The sequence below is a fragment of the Thalassophryne amazonica genome, chromosome 3 (genome assembly GCF_902500255.1).
Source record: "Thalassophryne amazonica chromosome 3, fThaAma1.1, whole genome shotgun sequence".
Lineage (NCBI taxonomy): Eukaryota > Metazoa > Chordata > Actinopteri > Batrachoidiformes > Batrachoididae > Thalassophryne > Thalassophryne amazonica.
The window spans coordinates 21558927-21576434 of NC_047105.1; the positions used below are offsets into that span (position 1 = coordinate 21558927).

At 39.9% G+C, this 17508-nt stretch overlaps 1 protein-coding gene across 2 annotated transcripts in view; it reads left to right on the top strand.

The window, feature by feature from the left end:
* The window catches only part of pcbp4 (poly(rC) binding protein 4), a 417908-nt gene that overhangs the window by 229014 nt on the left and 171386 nt on the right, over nt 1–17508 (top strand). Inside the window, exons 3-5 of one of the 2 annotated variants that reach the window (XM_034165899.1) lie at nt 765–1094; nt 6395–6418; nt 12398–12430. In XM_034165899.1, the coding sequence (XP_034021790.1) occupies nt 957–1094; nt 6395–6418; nt 12398–12430 (195 nt within the window). In that variant the 5' untranslated portion in view covers nt 765–956. Of the gene's footprint in view, nt 1–764; nt 1095–6394; nt 6419–12397; nt 12431–17508 lie in introns of those variants that run through there. The other variant, XM_034165900.1, reaches the window with a different exon arrangement.

A 17508-nucleotide genomic window follows, 5' to 3' on the forward strand; every position in this document is an offset into this window, starting at 1 on the left:
GAAGTCAACATCTCAGCCAACAGATGTGTATTTTCACACCATCTTCAATTGCTTTACCTCCAGAAAAGCAACCAGTAGTAGATACCACAACCATACCACAACTATAACCTGTTGCAGGGAGCGGGCAAGAGTGTGCCATGAAGAGTCTAGATGGTGCAGGTTTTCCTTTCACTCGAACACCTCATCTTGGCATGTCATGGTACACTGTTGCCGACCACTACCCTATGGAGATGGGTGTTAGTTTCAGTTGTGGTTATGGTTTGACTTTGTTGACGTCAGGTCTGTTGTGCATATTGCAGTGTGTTGGAGAAACTGTTCAACCTCATTTAGTGCTACTCCATAATAAATAACAAATTATTCATGAATGTCTTCTCATTCCTTTCACTGCCTCCACCCCGGCCAGGGATGAATTTCCACTTTTACGCATATATCCTGTTTCACACCCCTCCAAACTATGCAGTGGCCCTGTACAAAATAGACAAACTCATGTCCTTCTTCATTTTTAGATGAAGGTACAGCAGTGCTAAAATCCTTCAGGTGGCTGGAGATGCAGTCATCTGCCATTGCAAACCATTTTGGCTGCAATTTGGGAGACATGTATTGTCTCAGTAGGCTGGAAGAAAAGACTTGTGGTGCCGTACTGGAAAGGAAGGGCTGATTGTCTGGACTGCAGCAACTACATGGGTATTACACTGGTGTCTGGGTCAGGTTAAGCACTCATTTACTCAAATTAACTCATGTCTTACATTTTTTCTTTCCCACAGAGTTGAAAGAGATACAAGGATAAAGCCAAAAGATCCTTCTTCTAGAGACCAGCTCTACCGACTCCATCCCACCATCCACCCCCAAACCCAACCTCCCCTTACCCCCTCACAGTTCCAACACTCTCCAAGGGTATTTTGCTGGGTTCTGTGGTGTTCTGGAAATTTCCATTCGCCTAGGGGCCTCGGACCTTCATGCGTCTCCCAGCAGTAGAGTCCACCCACACATCCACCCACCACACCACCGCCTCCACCACCATGAACTGTGAACAGGAGTTTGGAGATGGAGCCATGGGAGTCACGCTCACACTACGCCTCCTTATGCACGGAAAGGTAAGAAAGGAGGATTTAAAGAAAAGATTTGTCCTGCCAGTGTGATTTTGTGATTGTCGGGTGTTGTTGATGGGATCAATGTGTGTTCACATTCTCAACAGAAAGTTTAACTTTTCAGTGGATATTGGATTCTGTCAGGATTGTGTCTTGGCATCCATTCTGTTTCATGGACAGAATTTCAAAAGAATTTCAGTTGTGGTGTTCCCCTGATTAGATTTTGGCTTTGGCTTGATAAAGTACAACCCCAAATCAGAAACAGTTGGGACAGTATGGACAATGCAAATTTAAATTTCCCTGGCAGTGATTCTGATATTTACTTTGACTTCTTTTCATTGCAGACAGTATGAACTAGGGATGTCCCAATCTAATCATGTGATCAGAAATCTGGCCCGATCACGTGGTTTCAGGCTTGAGCGAAATCGGACGTTGCATCCCGATGAGGAATCCGATATAGATTTTATCCTCATTATTTTGATCACTATTTCAAGCTCATTATTGTAGATTAATGGGCCTTTCATGCGTCGGAAGCATCAGAGGTGTCAAGAATTGGTCTAAAAAGCATTATTTTCAATGAGATGCATTGCTTCTGACAGGAGCCTGCATTGCCGCTTGTCGGCAAGCTGACGCAGTCAAAGTTCAACCCAATCTTTTTTCCTTTTTTTTTATTGAACAAAAGAAAAAACATAAGTTCAACCCAATCCAACCTTCGACGCTCTGAGCTGTGACGTAGCTTCGCGCTGTCCAATAGGAACGACGTGTTGCGCCAAAACATGGAAGACTAGTGGCAGAAACCACTGATCTGTACAAAACACAAACGTGTCACAGGACTGCTCATTTATAGAGCAGTTTTCTGAAGAAAAATCCTTGGAAAAGTTTTTTGTTGTTGTTTGTTACCTCAAAATTTCTGATTACTGTTTAAAAAAGAGTTTAGAACACTTGTAATTAAATTAGCTAAATCAATAAATGGTTCGTTAGAAACCTTTCATCTGTAAATTAAAACCACCTGTTATTTTAGATTAGATAATTTCTTGTTTAATGTAAGGAACCTCGAACATTTATTTTTAGACAAATAAAATAACATGAAAATTTGTACATTTTTTAAGTCTGGTAGATTATTACTTGATTCTTCAAGCTACCTCAAGGAGAAGTGCAGTTTTTAAGTGATAAATAATAAAATAAGGTGATTAAAATGAAAACATTATATATTTAGCATTTGTTCATCGTTCATTCAGTTTTTAAAGTATCGGATCGGGACTCTGTATCAGTAGATACTCAAAATCAGATGACTCGGAATCGGATCAGGGCCAAAAAAACCTGATTGGGACATCCCCAGTATGAACCCGTTATTTCATGTTTTCTGTGGTTAATCCCATTTCATTTGTTAATATACATCCATTCCTGTATTTCAGGCCTGCAATACATTTCGTAAAAAAGTTGGATAGTAAAGCATTTACTGCAATTTTGCTTTCCTTCTCAGAATACATACATACATTCTCCGCACATTCCCTATTGAGCATAGGTCAGGACTGCAGGTAGGTCATTCCAGTACCTGTAGCATCTTCTTCCACAGCCATGCCTGTGTGATGTGTGCAGAATGGGGTTTTGCATTGTCTTGTTGAAAAATGCATGAGTATCCCTGGAAAAGATATCATCTTGAAGGCAGCATAGGATGCTTTAATATCTCAATGTACTTTTCTGCATTAGTGCTGCCTTCACAGAAGTGTAAATTACATTTGCCAATGGTAATGTCACAACCCCATACCATGTCAGACCCTGGCTTTTGGACTTGATGCATGTGGCATCCATTTCTTACAAAGAAAAAAAAAATTCTGGAATCCTTATTCATCTGACCACAGTATATGTTTCCATTGTGTGAAGGTCCAACCCAAATCCTTCTGAGCCCAGGGAAGTTAATGTGGCTTTTGGACAATGCTAACATGAAGATTCTTATTAGTACAGCAAAGATTTAAACAGCATTAGTGAATGTAACTCTGTATTGTAGTGCTTGAAAAAGGTTTTGTAAAATAATCCCTTGTCCATTTAGTTATATCAGCTATTGATGAATGGCCGTTCTTGAAGCAGTGCTCTCCGAGGTTTTGGAGAGCATGGGTGTCAGTGTCAGCACCCTTGCCTTTGGCACATTTAAATTCCTCCAAATTCCTTGAATCATTGAATGATATGATGCACTGTACTGGGAGAAATATGCAGACCCCTTTCAAGGGGTCTTTGGGGCACATTGTTTTTAAACATTTCAGTATTTTTCTCACATATTTATTGACAAACTAGGGATCCTCTGTCGATCTTTGCTTCTCAAAGACCCAGCCGTTTGTGGATACTGTTTTTGTATAAAGAGATGACTACAATGACCTGTTGACATCACCTGTTTGAAATAGCTATCATTGCCCCAGTCCCAGGAATTTTAGGAATATGTTGCAGGCCTGAAATGCAGGAATTGTTTTATAGTAAATTATATTAAGTTATCAACACAAAGTGTGAAATATCTTTGGTTCATACAGTCTGCAATGAGACAGAAGAAACAGGTACTTTTTGCATTTTCCATGTCGTGCTATACTTTTCTGATTTGAGTAGTGGTGGGCACAGATAACCAAAAAATTAACTTCGATAACAGATAATCAGATAACTGAAAAGTTATCTTTGATAAAGATAAACTGATGACCCACCCAAAAATGTATCGGAAGTTACAGATAACCGATAAATTCCAGTATTGTCTCTGATACATTTGCAACTGCTAACAAGCTGAATTTGAGTTTTAACACCAGGATCGCTTTTGGAGGCATAAAAAGCGACATAAGACCCAAATAATGAGTCAGCACTTCTATGTTTGAACATGTTGCCCCCTTTTGTAAGCTACACAACTACAGCACCCTGAGAGCAGACACAAAGCCTAGCTCTCTACCAATCACAATGCTCCGGTCAGGGGGAGGTCTTGAAAAATAAAGGCATCCTAACTTATGGTTTTGTGTGAATACCGATAGAATAACTCCATTAATGTCAATTCTGTCATTTGTACAAAGTTAAAATATAACATATCTTTTAATGTTGAATAATGCAATAATTCTGAGGTTTTGTAACAAAAACAGACAGATCGCAAAGGATTCTGGGGAAATGTGCCTCTGCTAAACATAGATTGGTTCAGTCATTCATTATGTAAACCAACACATTAATGTGATGTGTGTTGTGTGTTGGTGTTTACAGATAAATGTGCTTTTGTAAAATATTCCATTATTTATTTGTAAAAACAGGCATTTTTACGGAGCCCTGGAAGTGTCATTGCAAAATGTTTTGCATGTGGAGAGAATGTGTGCACGTTTTATTAGTGCCGTGCGCACATTTTATGATGTATTGTCTTGTCAGTAGTGTCTTGACACATAAATGTTGGCTTTACACTGTGTGAGTTTTGGCACTTTTTCAGATGATTTTTCATTTGTGGACATTTTTCATTTGTTGACCGAGTTTCAGGTTAATTGTGCGTCCTGCGTTGTGTAGTGTACATGGAGTAACAAGCTGTGTTCAACATCTCACGAGCACCTTCTGATCGCCGATCGTATGGTCGAATGAAAATCACACCTGTTTGATATTATTCTGGTCTGGCTGCTGAAGAGCTACAAGCATCCAACCGCTCGCACTGTGCATGTGCAAACAGAGCTGTCCTGTAATGTTTTGTTGTTGTTGTTGTTGTTTTGTTTTTAAACTTAATTTGTTAAAAAAAAAAAGCCATTTGCAAAGCCAAAAAGTTGATTTGACAACCAGCTGATATAACCGGGGTCAAAATAAACAGAACACTGCCAGACGCTTAGTAGTTAGGGCGAATACTGCCATGAACACTACTGGCTAGTAGATGGCAGTAGAGGCCTTGAAACTTTCAAAAAAAAAAATTCCAAATCTGTTTCTGCTACATTTAAGATGCGTTGAATTTAACAAACGCAAATACAATAACGTCTATAAACCCAGAGAATATATTCACGAGAGTTTTAGGCACTAGAGTTTAATGCTGCTGTCCGTGGAGCCTGAACAGAGTGTCTGAAATACATTTGTCCTGTCGTGAACGTACTGAGATTACCCTATCCTACCCATAATGCACTGCTGGGCACAGCATGTGCTCACAAAACCTTAAAAATTAGCACATTACTTTAAAACTAAAACATATATCTGATGTTTTCACTTTATAAAACTTCAGGCATGACAGTAATTTTAAATAACTTGTCCAAAATTAGTTTGGTTAAAATTTGAACCATAAGTTAAAAATGTATGCCTCTGGATGACTTGGGTGATATTGCCATTGTATCAGTATGGGGTTAAAGGAAATGATTTTATTTTTTTGGTCACCAGTTCTCCTTTGTCTGCAGAGGGTAGAGTGGTTTCTCTTGAAACTAGCTCGCATCTGTTTGCAGAGGATAGAACAATACATCTCTTAAGAAACTTTCAACAGGTATGTCTCAACTGATTTTAAATTTTAAAAATGCTTGCTGCTGTTCAGCTTCGTTTGCTACGTTATAGGTCTAAAAGTTATCGGACGACAATTCATCGGAAGATAATTAGTCTGATAATGGTTTTTAAAGTTACATAAAAAGATAATCCGATAATGAAAACATTATCTTCAATAATTATCTGTTATCGGATTATCGGAAGTGTGCCCACCACTGGATTTGAGGTTGTAACTCTGATGCCTTCTTCTGAATGTGGACTTTACTGGACATGGCAGTGGTTTGCAGCAGTAGGTAAAACGGTTGCGAGGCCATGGTACTCCGATGGCAGTTGATGGATTACTCCTTCTGTGTTGGGAGAAAGTCTTTGCCCTGTCTGATGGTTTTAATGATGTTGGGGTGTTGTTTTTTTAATGTTGTTGACTCTAAGTGGAGTGAAAGGTCGACAGATATTTGGTTCAGACAGAATGAAAGAGCCAAGTTAGAATTTACCAATTTATGGGCATTCCAACGCCCATCTGTAGTGAAGTATATTTTGGGTATTGACAAAAAAAAAATACTTTTGTTCTACTCTGCTTAAATGAATTTCTTCTGAAAGGTCACGAGAATCCACCTTGAGATGATGAACTGTTGTGACACCCAGAAGGAGTTGCTTGAATTCAATATCCATATGATGTTTTCTGGACATGGCCTTTTGGAGGTTTTTGTAGGTGTCAAACTGAGGAATCCCCAGGGTAGATCCAGAACACAGAAGCAGTATTATATTATAAATCCAACTGTACTGTAACATCGGTCAAGAAAATAACATGGGGTGATGATATTAAGAATAATATTATTCTCTCCTTTTCTCCACAGGAGGTAGGAAGCATTATTGGCAAGGTGAGTGGCAGTTTATAGCACTTCTTCTATTTTTGTATTCGTGCAGAGTACCAAGTACTTATCTATCATTTGAAATGCATTTAGGTCCTGATATTTTTGTACACTAACAAAATTTTATATTTGCTGGCTATCACAGGATAACCATCAAACGGAATGAGGCATTGAACAGATTGTCAGCTTTAATTTGAGAGCAATAACAACCAAATAAGATGGCAGAATTACAGCAGGTTTTAAATGTTTTACCACATTTTTAGTCTTTTAATGATTGATATAAAAGCCCTCCGTAAAGCTAGGACATCTTACTACTCATCACTAATTGAAGAAAATAAGAACAACCCCAGGTTTATTTTCAGCACTGTAGCCAGGCTGACAAAGAATCAGAGCTCTATTGAGCCGAGTATTCCTTTAACTTTAATTAGTAATGACTTCATGACTTTCTTTGCTAATAAAATTTTAACTATTAGAGAAAAAATTACTCATAACCATCCCAAAGACATATCGTTCTCTTTGGCTGCTTTCAGTGATGCCGGTATTTGGTTAGACTCTTTCTCTCCGATTGTTCTGTCTGAGTTATTTTCATTAGTTACTTCCTCCAAACCATCAACATGTCTATTAGACCCGATTCCTATCAAATCAAATCAATTTCATTTATATAGCGCCAAATCACAACAAACAGTTGCCCCAAGGTGCTTCATATTGCAAGGCAAAGCCATACAATAATTACAGAAAAACTCCAACTGTCAAAACGACCCCCTGTGAGCAAGCACTTGGCGACAGTGGGAAGGAAAAACTCCCTTTTAACAGGAAGAAACCTCCAGCAGAATCAGGCTCAGGGAGGGGCAGTCTTCTGCTGGGACTGGTTGGGGCTGAGGGAGAGAACCAGGAAAAAGACATGCTGTGGAAGAGAGCAGAGATCAATCACTAATGATTAAATGCAGAGTGGTGCATACAGAGCAAAAAGAGAAAGAAACACTCAGTGCATCATGGGAACCCCCCAGCAGTCTAAGTCTATAGCAGCATAACTAAGGGATGGTTCAGGGTCACCTGATCCAGCCCTAACTATAAGCTTTAGCAAAAAGGAAAGTTTTAAGCCTAATCTTAAAAGTAGAGAGGGTGTCTGTCTCCCTGATCCGAATTGGGAGCTGGTTCCAGAGGAGAGGAGCCTGAAAGCTGAAGGCTCTGCCTCCCATTCTACTCTTACAAACCCTAGGAACTACAAGTAAGCCTGCAGTCTGAGAGCGAAGCGCTCTATTGGGGTGATATGGTACTATGAGGTCCCTAAGATAAGATGCGACCTGATTATTCTAGACCTTATAAGTAAGAAGAAGAATTTTAAATTCTATTCTAGAATTAACAGGAAGCCAATGAAGAGAGGCCAATATGGGTGAGATATGCTCTCTCCTTCTAGTCCCTGTCAGTACTCTAGCTGCAGCATTTTGAATTAACTGAAGGCTTTTCAGGGAACTTTTAGGACAACCTGATAATAATGAATTACAATAGTCCAGCCTAGAGGAAATAAATGCATGAATTAGTTTTTCAGCATCACTCTGAGACAAGACCTTTCTAATTTTAGAGATATTGCGCAAATGCAAAAAAGCAGTCCTACATATTTGTTTAATATGCGCATTGAATGACATATCCTGATCAAAAATGACTCCAAGATTTCTCACAGTATTACTAGAGGTCAGGGTAATGCCATCCAGAGTAAGGATCTGGTTAGACACCATGTTTCTAAGATTTGTGGGGCCAAGTACAATAACTTCAGTTTTATCTGAGTTTAAAAGCAGGAAATTAGAGGTCATCCATGTCTTTATGTCTGTAAGACAATCCTGTAGTTTAGCTAATTGGTGTGTGTCCTCTGGCTTCATGGATAGATAAAGCTGAGTATCATCTGCGTAACAATGAAAATTTAAGCAATAATGTCTAATAATACTGCCTAAGGGATGCATGTATAAAGTGAATAAAATTGGTCCTAGCACAGAACCTTGTGGAACTCCATAATTAACCTTAGTCTGTGAAGAAGATTCCCCATTTACATGAAAAAATTGTAATCTATTAGATAAATATGATTCAAACCACCGCAGCGCATTGCCTTTAATACCTATGGCGTGCTCTAATCTCTATAATAAAATTTTATGGTCAACAGTATCAAAAGCAGCACTGCGGTCTAACAGAACAAGCACAGAGATGAGTCCACTGTCTGAGGCCATAAGAAGATCATTTGTAACCTTCACTAATGCTGTTTCTGTACTATGATGAATTCTGAAACTCTTCAAATAGACCATTCCTCTGCAGATGATCAGTTAGCTGTTTTACAACTACCCTTTCAAGAAGTATTGAGAGAAAAGGAAGGTTGGAGATTGGCCTATAATTAGCTAAGATAGCTGGGTCAAGTGATGGCTTTTTAAGTAATGGTTTAATTACTGCCACCTTAAAAGCCTGTGGTACATAGCCAACAAATAAAGACAGATCGAAGCATTAATTAATGGTAGGGCTTCCAGGGACTAGAATGAGAGAGCATATTTCACCCATATTGGCTTCTCTTCATTGGCTTCCTGTTAATTCTAGAATAGAATTTAAAATTCTTCTTCTTACTTATAAGGTTTTGAATAATCAGGTCGCATCTTATCTTAGGGACCTCATAGTACCATATCACCCCAATAGAGCGCTTCGCTCTCAGACTGCAGGCTTACTTGTAGTTCCTAGGGTTTGTAAGAGTAGAATGGGAGGCAGAGCCTTCAGCTTTCAGGCTCCTCTCCTCTGGAACCAGCTCCCAATTCGGATCAGGGAGACAGACACCCTCTCTACTTTTAAGATTAGGCTTAAAACTTTTCTTTTTGCTAAAGCTTATAGTTAGGGCTGGATCAGGTGACCCTGAACCATCCCTTAGTTATGCTGCTATAGACTTTGACTGCTGGGGGGTTCCCATGATGCACTGAGTGTTTCTTTCTCTTTTGCTCTGTATGCACCACTCTGCATTTAATCATTAGTGATTGATCTCTGCTTTCTTCCACAGCATGTCTTTTTCCTGGTTCTCTCCCTCAGCCTCAACCAGTCCCAGCAGAAGACTGCCCCTCCCTGAGCCTGGTTCTTCTGGAGGTTTCTTCCTGTTAAAAGGGAGTTTTTCCTTCCCACTGTCGCCAAGTGCTTGCTCACAGGGGGTCGTTTTGACCGTTGGGGTTTTTCCGTAATTATTGTATGGCTTTGCCTTACAATATAAAGCACCTTGGGGCAACTGTTTGTTGTGATTTGGCGCTATATAAATAAAATTGATTTGATTTGATATCTCTGAACCCTTGACCTTCTTTATTGATTTATTTATTTATATTGCACTTGAAGTAGAAAATTTCCAAAATGTTCAACATAATAAAACATTACACTAATAAAATGAAATTCTGCCTCCATAAGGACAAATAAAATTAAAAATGCACATAAAGCATACATGCAGCAGACATAATTAGCACAAGATAAAACTGTAAAATTAATGATAAACACCAGAAAATAAACAAGTTTTAAGATTAGTCTGAAAAGATTCACGTTTGTCACAAAGCAGGCGCATGATAGAAATGATGGAAATTGTCCCAAACACACCAGAGGAGTAATGGAACAAAAATTAACAAACACACCAGCACCATCAAAATGTCCAAAAAACGTAGTCTGTCACCAGCTCCAGCTGGAGATTGCACTTGTAAAAGTAACGGAGGGGCTATGGAACAAGACAAGACCCATCACCATACATAAATATAGATACACCAAGTTTAACTTTACAAAAAAAAAGGAAAAAGCCTGAATGACAGCCAATTAAAATGACCATTCTACCAGAAAGGATTTCTCTGGAAATAGAATCCTGTAATTTCTCCAAATGAATGAGCTGTGCAGTTTTTCGGGAACTCCTTAAAGTAATAGAGGTTTTTAAGTAGTACAAGAATATAGTGTGTGTAGATTTACAAAAGAAATCATTTCCCATCAGCACCCCGTTGTAAAATCGTTCCCATCTATTAATTATGCATCTGACATTCTAATCCATTTTTTAGCTCTGATTTCTAATATCGGTTGCTCTAATTTAACTCAGTTGGTACAAAGTTGCAATAAACCGTATTAATAATACAGCGTAAAAAAAAAAGAAATAAAACAGTCCTTATTGAAAGGAGCTGCTCTTTGGGGATCGAGCTGCTAAATTACACCTGTACCATCTTTTCTAGATTTGTCAGTCAAGTGAAGTGTGATGGTGACGTTGGCCTCGCTGCACATTTGCCAGCTCGTGATTAGGGCTGATTTCCTTCAGCATGCATTTCGGTTTTGCCCTTCTCCTCATTTCGAGCATGCGGGCTGTTAGCCTGCTGTCTGACATAAAGATGGCGTGAGAATTGCATCACTGCGTTGGAGTTCTCGTTAGGTCGTGTCAGTCTGTAGTTGCACAACAGGAGCTGTTCCCCAGAGTTTCTTCTGGCTTTAAAGATGTCTGTCAAGCAGCAGGAGCAAAGCCATTTTCTTAAAACAAGAAAATATCCCACTAACCAGAAATTGCCTCGGGTGATGGAGACACATCGAGATGGTAAAACCTGGTCCAGCTCAACACGTAATGCACAGTTACTCTGTTTATCAAGGGAATAATTAGCTGAGCTGTTGCGTGTTAGCAGCATGTTGCCCGATTTTGCAAAACAGTCGAGCGACTCCACTGGCGGCACTGCTTGGGGGCGTCCTGGTGCTTGTTGATTAGCACAGGAGCAACATCGCTAAACTGGATTCTTCCAGTTGGCAGGCATTTTTTTTTTTTTTTTTTTTGTAAACTGTTAGGAAGAGAGTTACTCCAGTTTTCTTCCCAAAAAACACCTGAAACTAGAAGAACCCCTTCTGGATCATCTGAAAACTACAGTCACTTGATCCCAGTCTACAAATTTACAACTATGAAACGTAATTTTTTTAAAAAGGATCTAGAGTACGAATAATTTTATTTTTTTTATATATATATACAGTAAGTCCCTTGGGGTGGTGGCCAAGCCGTTACGTGCACTTGTTTCCAGTGTGAAAGGTTTCTGGTTCCAAATCCACCACTGCCCATTCTCCATGTAATATGGAGTTGTCAGGACGGGCATCTGCTGTAAAATTGTGCCAAATAAACACGCAGATCCAGCTCAGATCTGCTGTGGACACCCATAAACAAGGGAGCAGACAAAGGGACTTACTTATTTTATGTACAGAAGCCCACAGGACTTAAGCCATCAAGATTTGTGTGTGGTGCGCCAGCCGATGATTTTCTGAGAAACTGCTCGATTAATTTTTAAAAATTTTTTTTTATTCCAAAATGTTTCAATCTTTGGCAACACAGGTTGTGAGACGTGGACGTTAAGTAATGACCAAAGGCAACAGAGGATCCAGAGGGTCTTTGGTACTGCTGGAATGACTGGAGTGGTTAATGATGGAGCCTCAGATGAGCAGGATCACTCGCATTGTGAGGGAACATCAGCTACGACACTGTCCATGCAGTGTCTTTCTGTGGGCACCATCCAGCACCTCGGCAGCTGGACAAGGCTAAGGGGACGTCCACGTTTCACCAGACTGTGCCAGATTGATGGTTACTTTCGAGAGGGGCAGATGGCCCATTGGCTGCCTGGGTGGTTGCCATCCAGGACCCGAGGCAGTTCCGTTTTGTTGGGTGGATGCGGCAGCCAGCACAGACTCCCAGACCTGACCTTAATGTAAATCTATAGCTGTAACAGAATCATTGCAGTGCCCACGTCAGCTTCACTCTTCCAAACAAATCACATGAACATGAGCGTTTCCACACGGCATTCTTTCTTCTTGCTGCTTATTTTTAGATGATCACCTCTCACGCAGGCAGCCGCTGATGGATTTTATTCTCTTCACAAGACTTTTGTGAAACTTTCTAGCTGTGATATTGGAGCTTAATGTCACTGTGCATGAACAAAGATTCAGATTCAGATTTGTTTTGTTTTTTTGTTTTGTTTTTTTTTACAGAAAGGAGAAACGGTGAAAAGAATACGAGAAGAGGTAAGACGCCTGCACTCGTGTCCATCCTCTCCTGTCTTCTGTTAACTCACCACACCCTTTAAAACAGCTTCAGTAATGATTCAGAGCAACGACCAGGAAGCCTGGCTGCTTCTGCAGCAGCATTAAAAAAAAAATCCCAAATACTGCACAGAAATTCCTCTTCCTGCTCTGCAAACTGCAGCCTTCACAACAACACGTCCGACCGCACATGCAGATTCCGAGTGCCTATTTTTGGAGCACAAACATAAATATCCAGACATGTTTCTGCATTTCTGTCAGCCCGTCGCAATGTTAGCCGCGTTGACATTTATTGAGCCGTCGTTTGCTGTCAGCAGCCTGTAAAATGGAAGCGCCACTTTGAAACTGTTCTCGGTGAGCGTGGAGCTTCCCTACGGAGCAGCTGTCCACTCCGCCTTCCCATCTTCCCAAAGAAACAGAGATGTAAACATAGAAAAGAAAGGGGGGTGACAAATAAACAGTGAGAAAAACGGAGTGAGAAGGACGTCGAGGGACTAAGACAGAGAGGCAACATGAGAAGACAGAAGAAAAATCAGACGTGTTGTGACAGAATAAGTCCTGAAGTGAGCCGCTGGCTCTGGTGTTTTATTTTTTTAATCATCACCTGCCTATAAATCCATTTGCATCTTCAGCCGTCTGTCTGCTCCCAGTCAGCTCGTTTTCTGCACCTGATTTAAACACTCCGACCTATAACTATAAAGGCCTATGGTGCTGAATGCAGAACACAGAAATCAGCTGTAAGCGTGTGCACTGCAAAAAAGTACAGTCAGGTCCATAAGTATTTGGACAGTGACACTGTTTTTGGCATGTTGCCTCTGTACACCAACTCAGTGGAGTTTAAATGAAACCATGGAGATGTTCTTGTTGTGTAGACCAGTTTTTTCTAATCCTGGCCCATGGACCCCATAGTTTTTCATGTGGTACTACACTCACGGACCACTTTGTTAGGTACACTTTTTCAATTCCTCGTCAACACAAATAGCTAATCAAGCAACCACGTGGCAGCAACTCAATGCATTTAGACATCTAGACGTGGTGAAGACAACCTGCTGAAGTTTAAACCGAGCATCAAAATGGGGAAGACATGGGATTTAAGTGACTATGAATGTGGCATGGTTGTTGGTTCCAGACGGGCTGGTCTGAGTATTTCAGAAACTGCTGATCTATTGGAATTTTCAGTCACAACCATCTCTAGGGTTTTCAGAGAACAGTCCAAAAAAGAGAAGATATAGAGTAAGAGGCAGTTGTGTGGATAAAATTGCCTTGTTGATGTCAGAGGACAGAGGAGAATGAACAGACTGGTTGAATGGTTGAAGGCGCTCCTCTCAAAAAACATAGTTAAGCCGCAACTTAGCATAAATCGCACCGTTTTTTTCTTCATTATCAGCTCTTTAATTTAAGAATTTTGTGCATTGTTGTAGTGTACTTTTTACGATGAACATTTAGTATTTTATTTTGTGAGTTTCATCTCAACAGCTGACTGCATGCAACTTTACAACACAGTACTATCGTGTTTGCATTTATGAATGCCTGATCTAATTAGAGTCCAGTGACTTGGAACTGTTCATGTGTTCATCTCTGGACTTGTCTAAAGAAAACTGGCTTTTAAAATGATGCTTCCTGTAAAAAAAAAAAAAATAATAATAATAATAATAAAAATAACAATAATAATAATTGTAATCATTTTTATCCAATTATGATCAGTTATGTGGGGGAATAAGCAGCAATGCAGAAAAATGATGTTTTTAAATCAGATATGAAGCAGCTGAAGCAGATGAGCAAACGTGCTGCTCTGCCTGAACTGATGCTTAATATGCACAACAGCACAATGACATCAGCTCACTGACACCAAGCGTGTGCATTGTGAGCATTTTTTTTTTGTTTGTTTTAGTTTGTTTTTGTGGAAGCTATCGCCCTCTTACTACCTTGCAGAAATGAGGAGACCTCGTTTGTATCTGTCACATACACACAACACACGGCTGGAAAGAAGCATACATCACTGTGCACGGGGAAAAAAAGAAATTTGGCAGGAGAATGAGCGAGCCGGTTTGAAAACTCCACCAAAGCATAAGAACATTTTGCAGATGGATGAAATGGGTGACGCTGATGGTGAAGTTGTGAAATGAGGCCATGATGACAGGCAGTCATCCAGGATTCATAGAACCGTAGTTACATGTGTAACTTTCGTGTTGTTGCCAGTTTTCTTCAGTCAAGTCAGGGGATGGATACATGAACATTTCCAAGTCACTGAATATGTTTTGGACTTTATTTACATCAATTATTTCGAAATACGAACAGTATGGCACTCTATGGTAAATCTGTCTGGAGTAGATCATTCTCAAAAACTGAGTGACTGTACAAGAAGGAGAAGAGTGAGGAAAACCACCAAGACACCCAGACAACCCAGAAGAATTTATAGGCTTCTGTGGCTGTGATTGGAGAAATAATGCATAGTGCATGTTTTGCATTTTGTATCACCAGTTATACAGCTTCGTGATGAAGTGGTACAGAAGAGGATTTTCCTTTAAAAGACCCGAAAGTTCAGCTATAATTTGCCAGAAGATATATCTGAGATGCAAGCCTAGATTTGACGTTTGGTGAAAGAAAATCCTGCATTCATCTTTCCCTCAATCCTGACTAGTCTCCCAGTTCCTGCTGCTGAAAAACATCTCCACAGCATGATGCTGCCACCACCATGCTTCACTGTAGGGATGGTGCCTGGTTTCCTCCAAATATGACACCTGGCATTCATGCCAAAGAGTTCAATCTTTGTCTCCTCAGACCAGAGAATTTTGTTTCTCATGGGCTGAGAGTCATTCAAGTGCCTTTTGACAAACTCCAGATGGACTGCCATGTACCTTTTACTAAGGAGTGGCTTCTGTCTGGTCACTCAATCATACAGGCCTGAATGGTGGATTACTGCAGAGGTGGTTGACCTTCTGGAAGGTTCTCGTCTCTCCACAGAGGAATGCTGGAGCTCTGACAGAGTGAGCATCAGGCTCTTGGTCACCTCCCTGACTAAGGCCCTTCTCTGATTGCTGAGCTTAGATAGGTGACCAGCTCTAGGAAGAGTCCTGGTGGATCTGAACTTCTTCCATTTATAGATGATGGAGGCCACTGTGCTCTTTGGGACCTTCAAAGCAGCAGAAATGTTTCTGTACCCTTCCCCAGATTTGTGCCTCAAGACAATTTTGTCTCTGAGGTCTACAGACAATTCCTTTGACTTCATGCTTGGTTTGTACTCTGACATCCACTGTCAACTGTGGGACCTTATATGTAGACAGGTGTGTGTCTTTCCAAATCATGTTCAATCAACTGAATTCACCCCAGGTGGACTCCAATTAAGCTGTAGAAACATCTCAAGGATAATCAGTGGAAAAGGATGCACTTGAGCTCAGTTTTGAGCTTCACAGCAAAGGCTATGAATACTTATGTACATGTGATTCTTTTCTTTTTTTTCTTTGCAATAAATTTGTAAAAATCTAAATTTTTCACATTGTTGTTATGGGGTATTGTGTGTAGAATTTTGAGGGAAAAAATGAATTTCATCCATTTTGGAATAAGGCTGTAACATAAGATGTGGAAAAAGTGAAGTGTTGTGAATACTTTCTGGATCCACTGTAAATGCATAAAAGCAGAAGCATAAAGTAGAACACAATCTATGAGAAAAGAAAAAAAAAATCAATTTAGTCTAATAAATTTTTAGGATGTTGCTTAAAATAGGTCACAAGATTCCTTGCGGTGAGCAAAATATAATGCACTGCTGTTTTTATGAGCCAACAATGAAACTTAATTTACCCAATTTATTCCTTGCCTGCAAAATTAAAAAATACTTCAGGAACATTAAATAATATCCCTGAAATCTATTCTGTGGAGGAAACATTTAAGATGACTGCTGCAGGAATCAACACTCCAGTGTGTGAAAAAGAAGAGGGATGAAGTCAGACAGGATTCTTGTTTTATTCATCAGGACAACAAGATATAAACATTCACACAACATCATATGTACTTATCTGTAAACAATCACTGTTGTGTTGCTTTTGCTTGTTTGAGGATATCAAAAGTTTACCAAAAATATAACTTGCACTTCTGCCTCTGGCCTGTTGATAGAGATGAATTTGCAAAGTGTGGATGCAGTACCCCACTTCGTCCAAGTAGTGGCAGAAATGCACAAAAACATATCTCACCAACTCAGATAGTAGAAGAAGACACATAATAATCAGTCCACTTGCCGTGTTGTTCTTTTCCAAGTTTGAGAACATGATGACAATGTGTGAAATGTGTGAAAACCCAGTAAAGAACTCGACTCGTCATTGTTGAAATAGCTTCTACCAGATATTATAGTTTCTAGTTATCCAAACATCTTACAATATTTAAATATTTCCTGGTTCGATCTTCCCAAAATATAACTTTGTGCGTTCAATGCAGCGCTCAACCTTTCCTCCACGTTTATGAAAATCCCATCATCGAAGTGCAAAACAAACAGCAGATGTAAACATAACCTGTGCGGAGGAGGTAATAACCCTGGTTTCATCTCCTAGAGCAAAGATTTAGGAAGAAGCACGAGATAATAAAAAAGAGACAGATGAAGAGCAAAGGAAAGCAGATCATCTTTGCTGAAGCATTTCTGCCTGATGGAATAATTCACAGGGCAGGAAAGCATGAATATTTAAATGGATGTTTTGGCTCCCAAGGACAAACACAACAGTAGATCTACAGAGTGACTGGATTTATAAGCTAGGCCTTCCTCTCATTACTCTTCTTTATTTGCCATCCCCCTCGCTCGCTCGCTGCCTCGCTGTCCCGCTCTTTGTGTGTGTGTGTGAGCTGTCACATGAAACGCAAGAAACGATTCACTTTCTCTGAGAAAATGCAGATGAAATCCAGAAATGCATTTCTACAAATCTTCATTCATAAAAGCTAAACAGCGCCCCCACGTGCCAGCTGTCAGCCCAGCTGCATCATTTCCTAATGAGAATCGGTCCTAAAACGTACTTGCACAAATGTAGATTGATTTACTTGTATTTGTTGCACACGTTTCTCGATGGGAGTCTTTAATG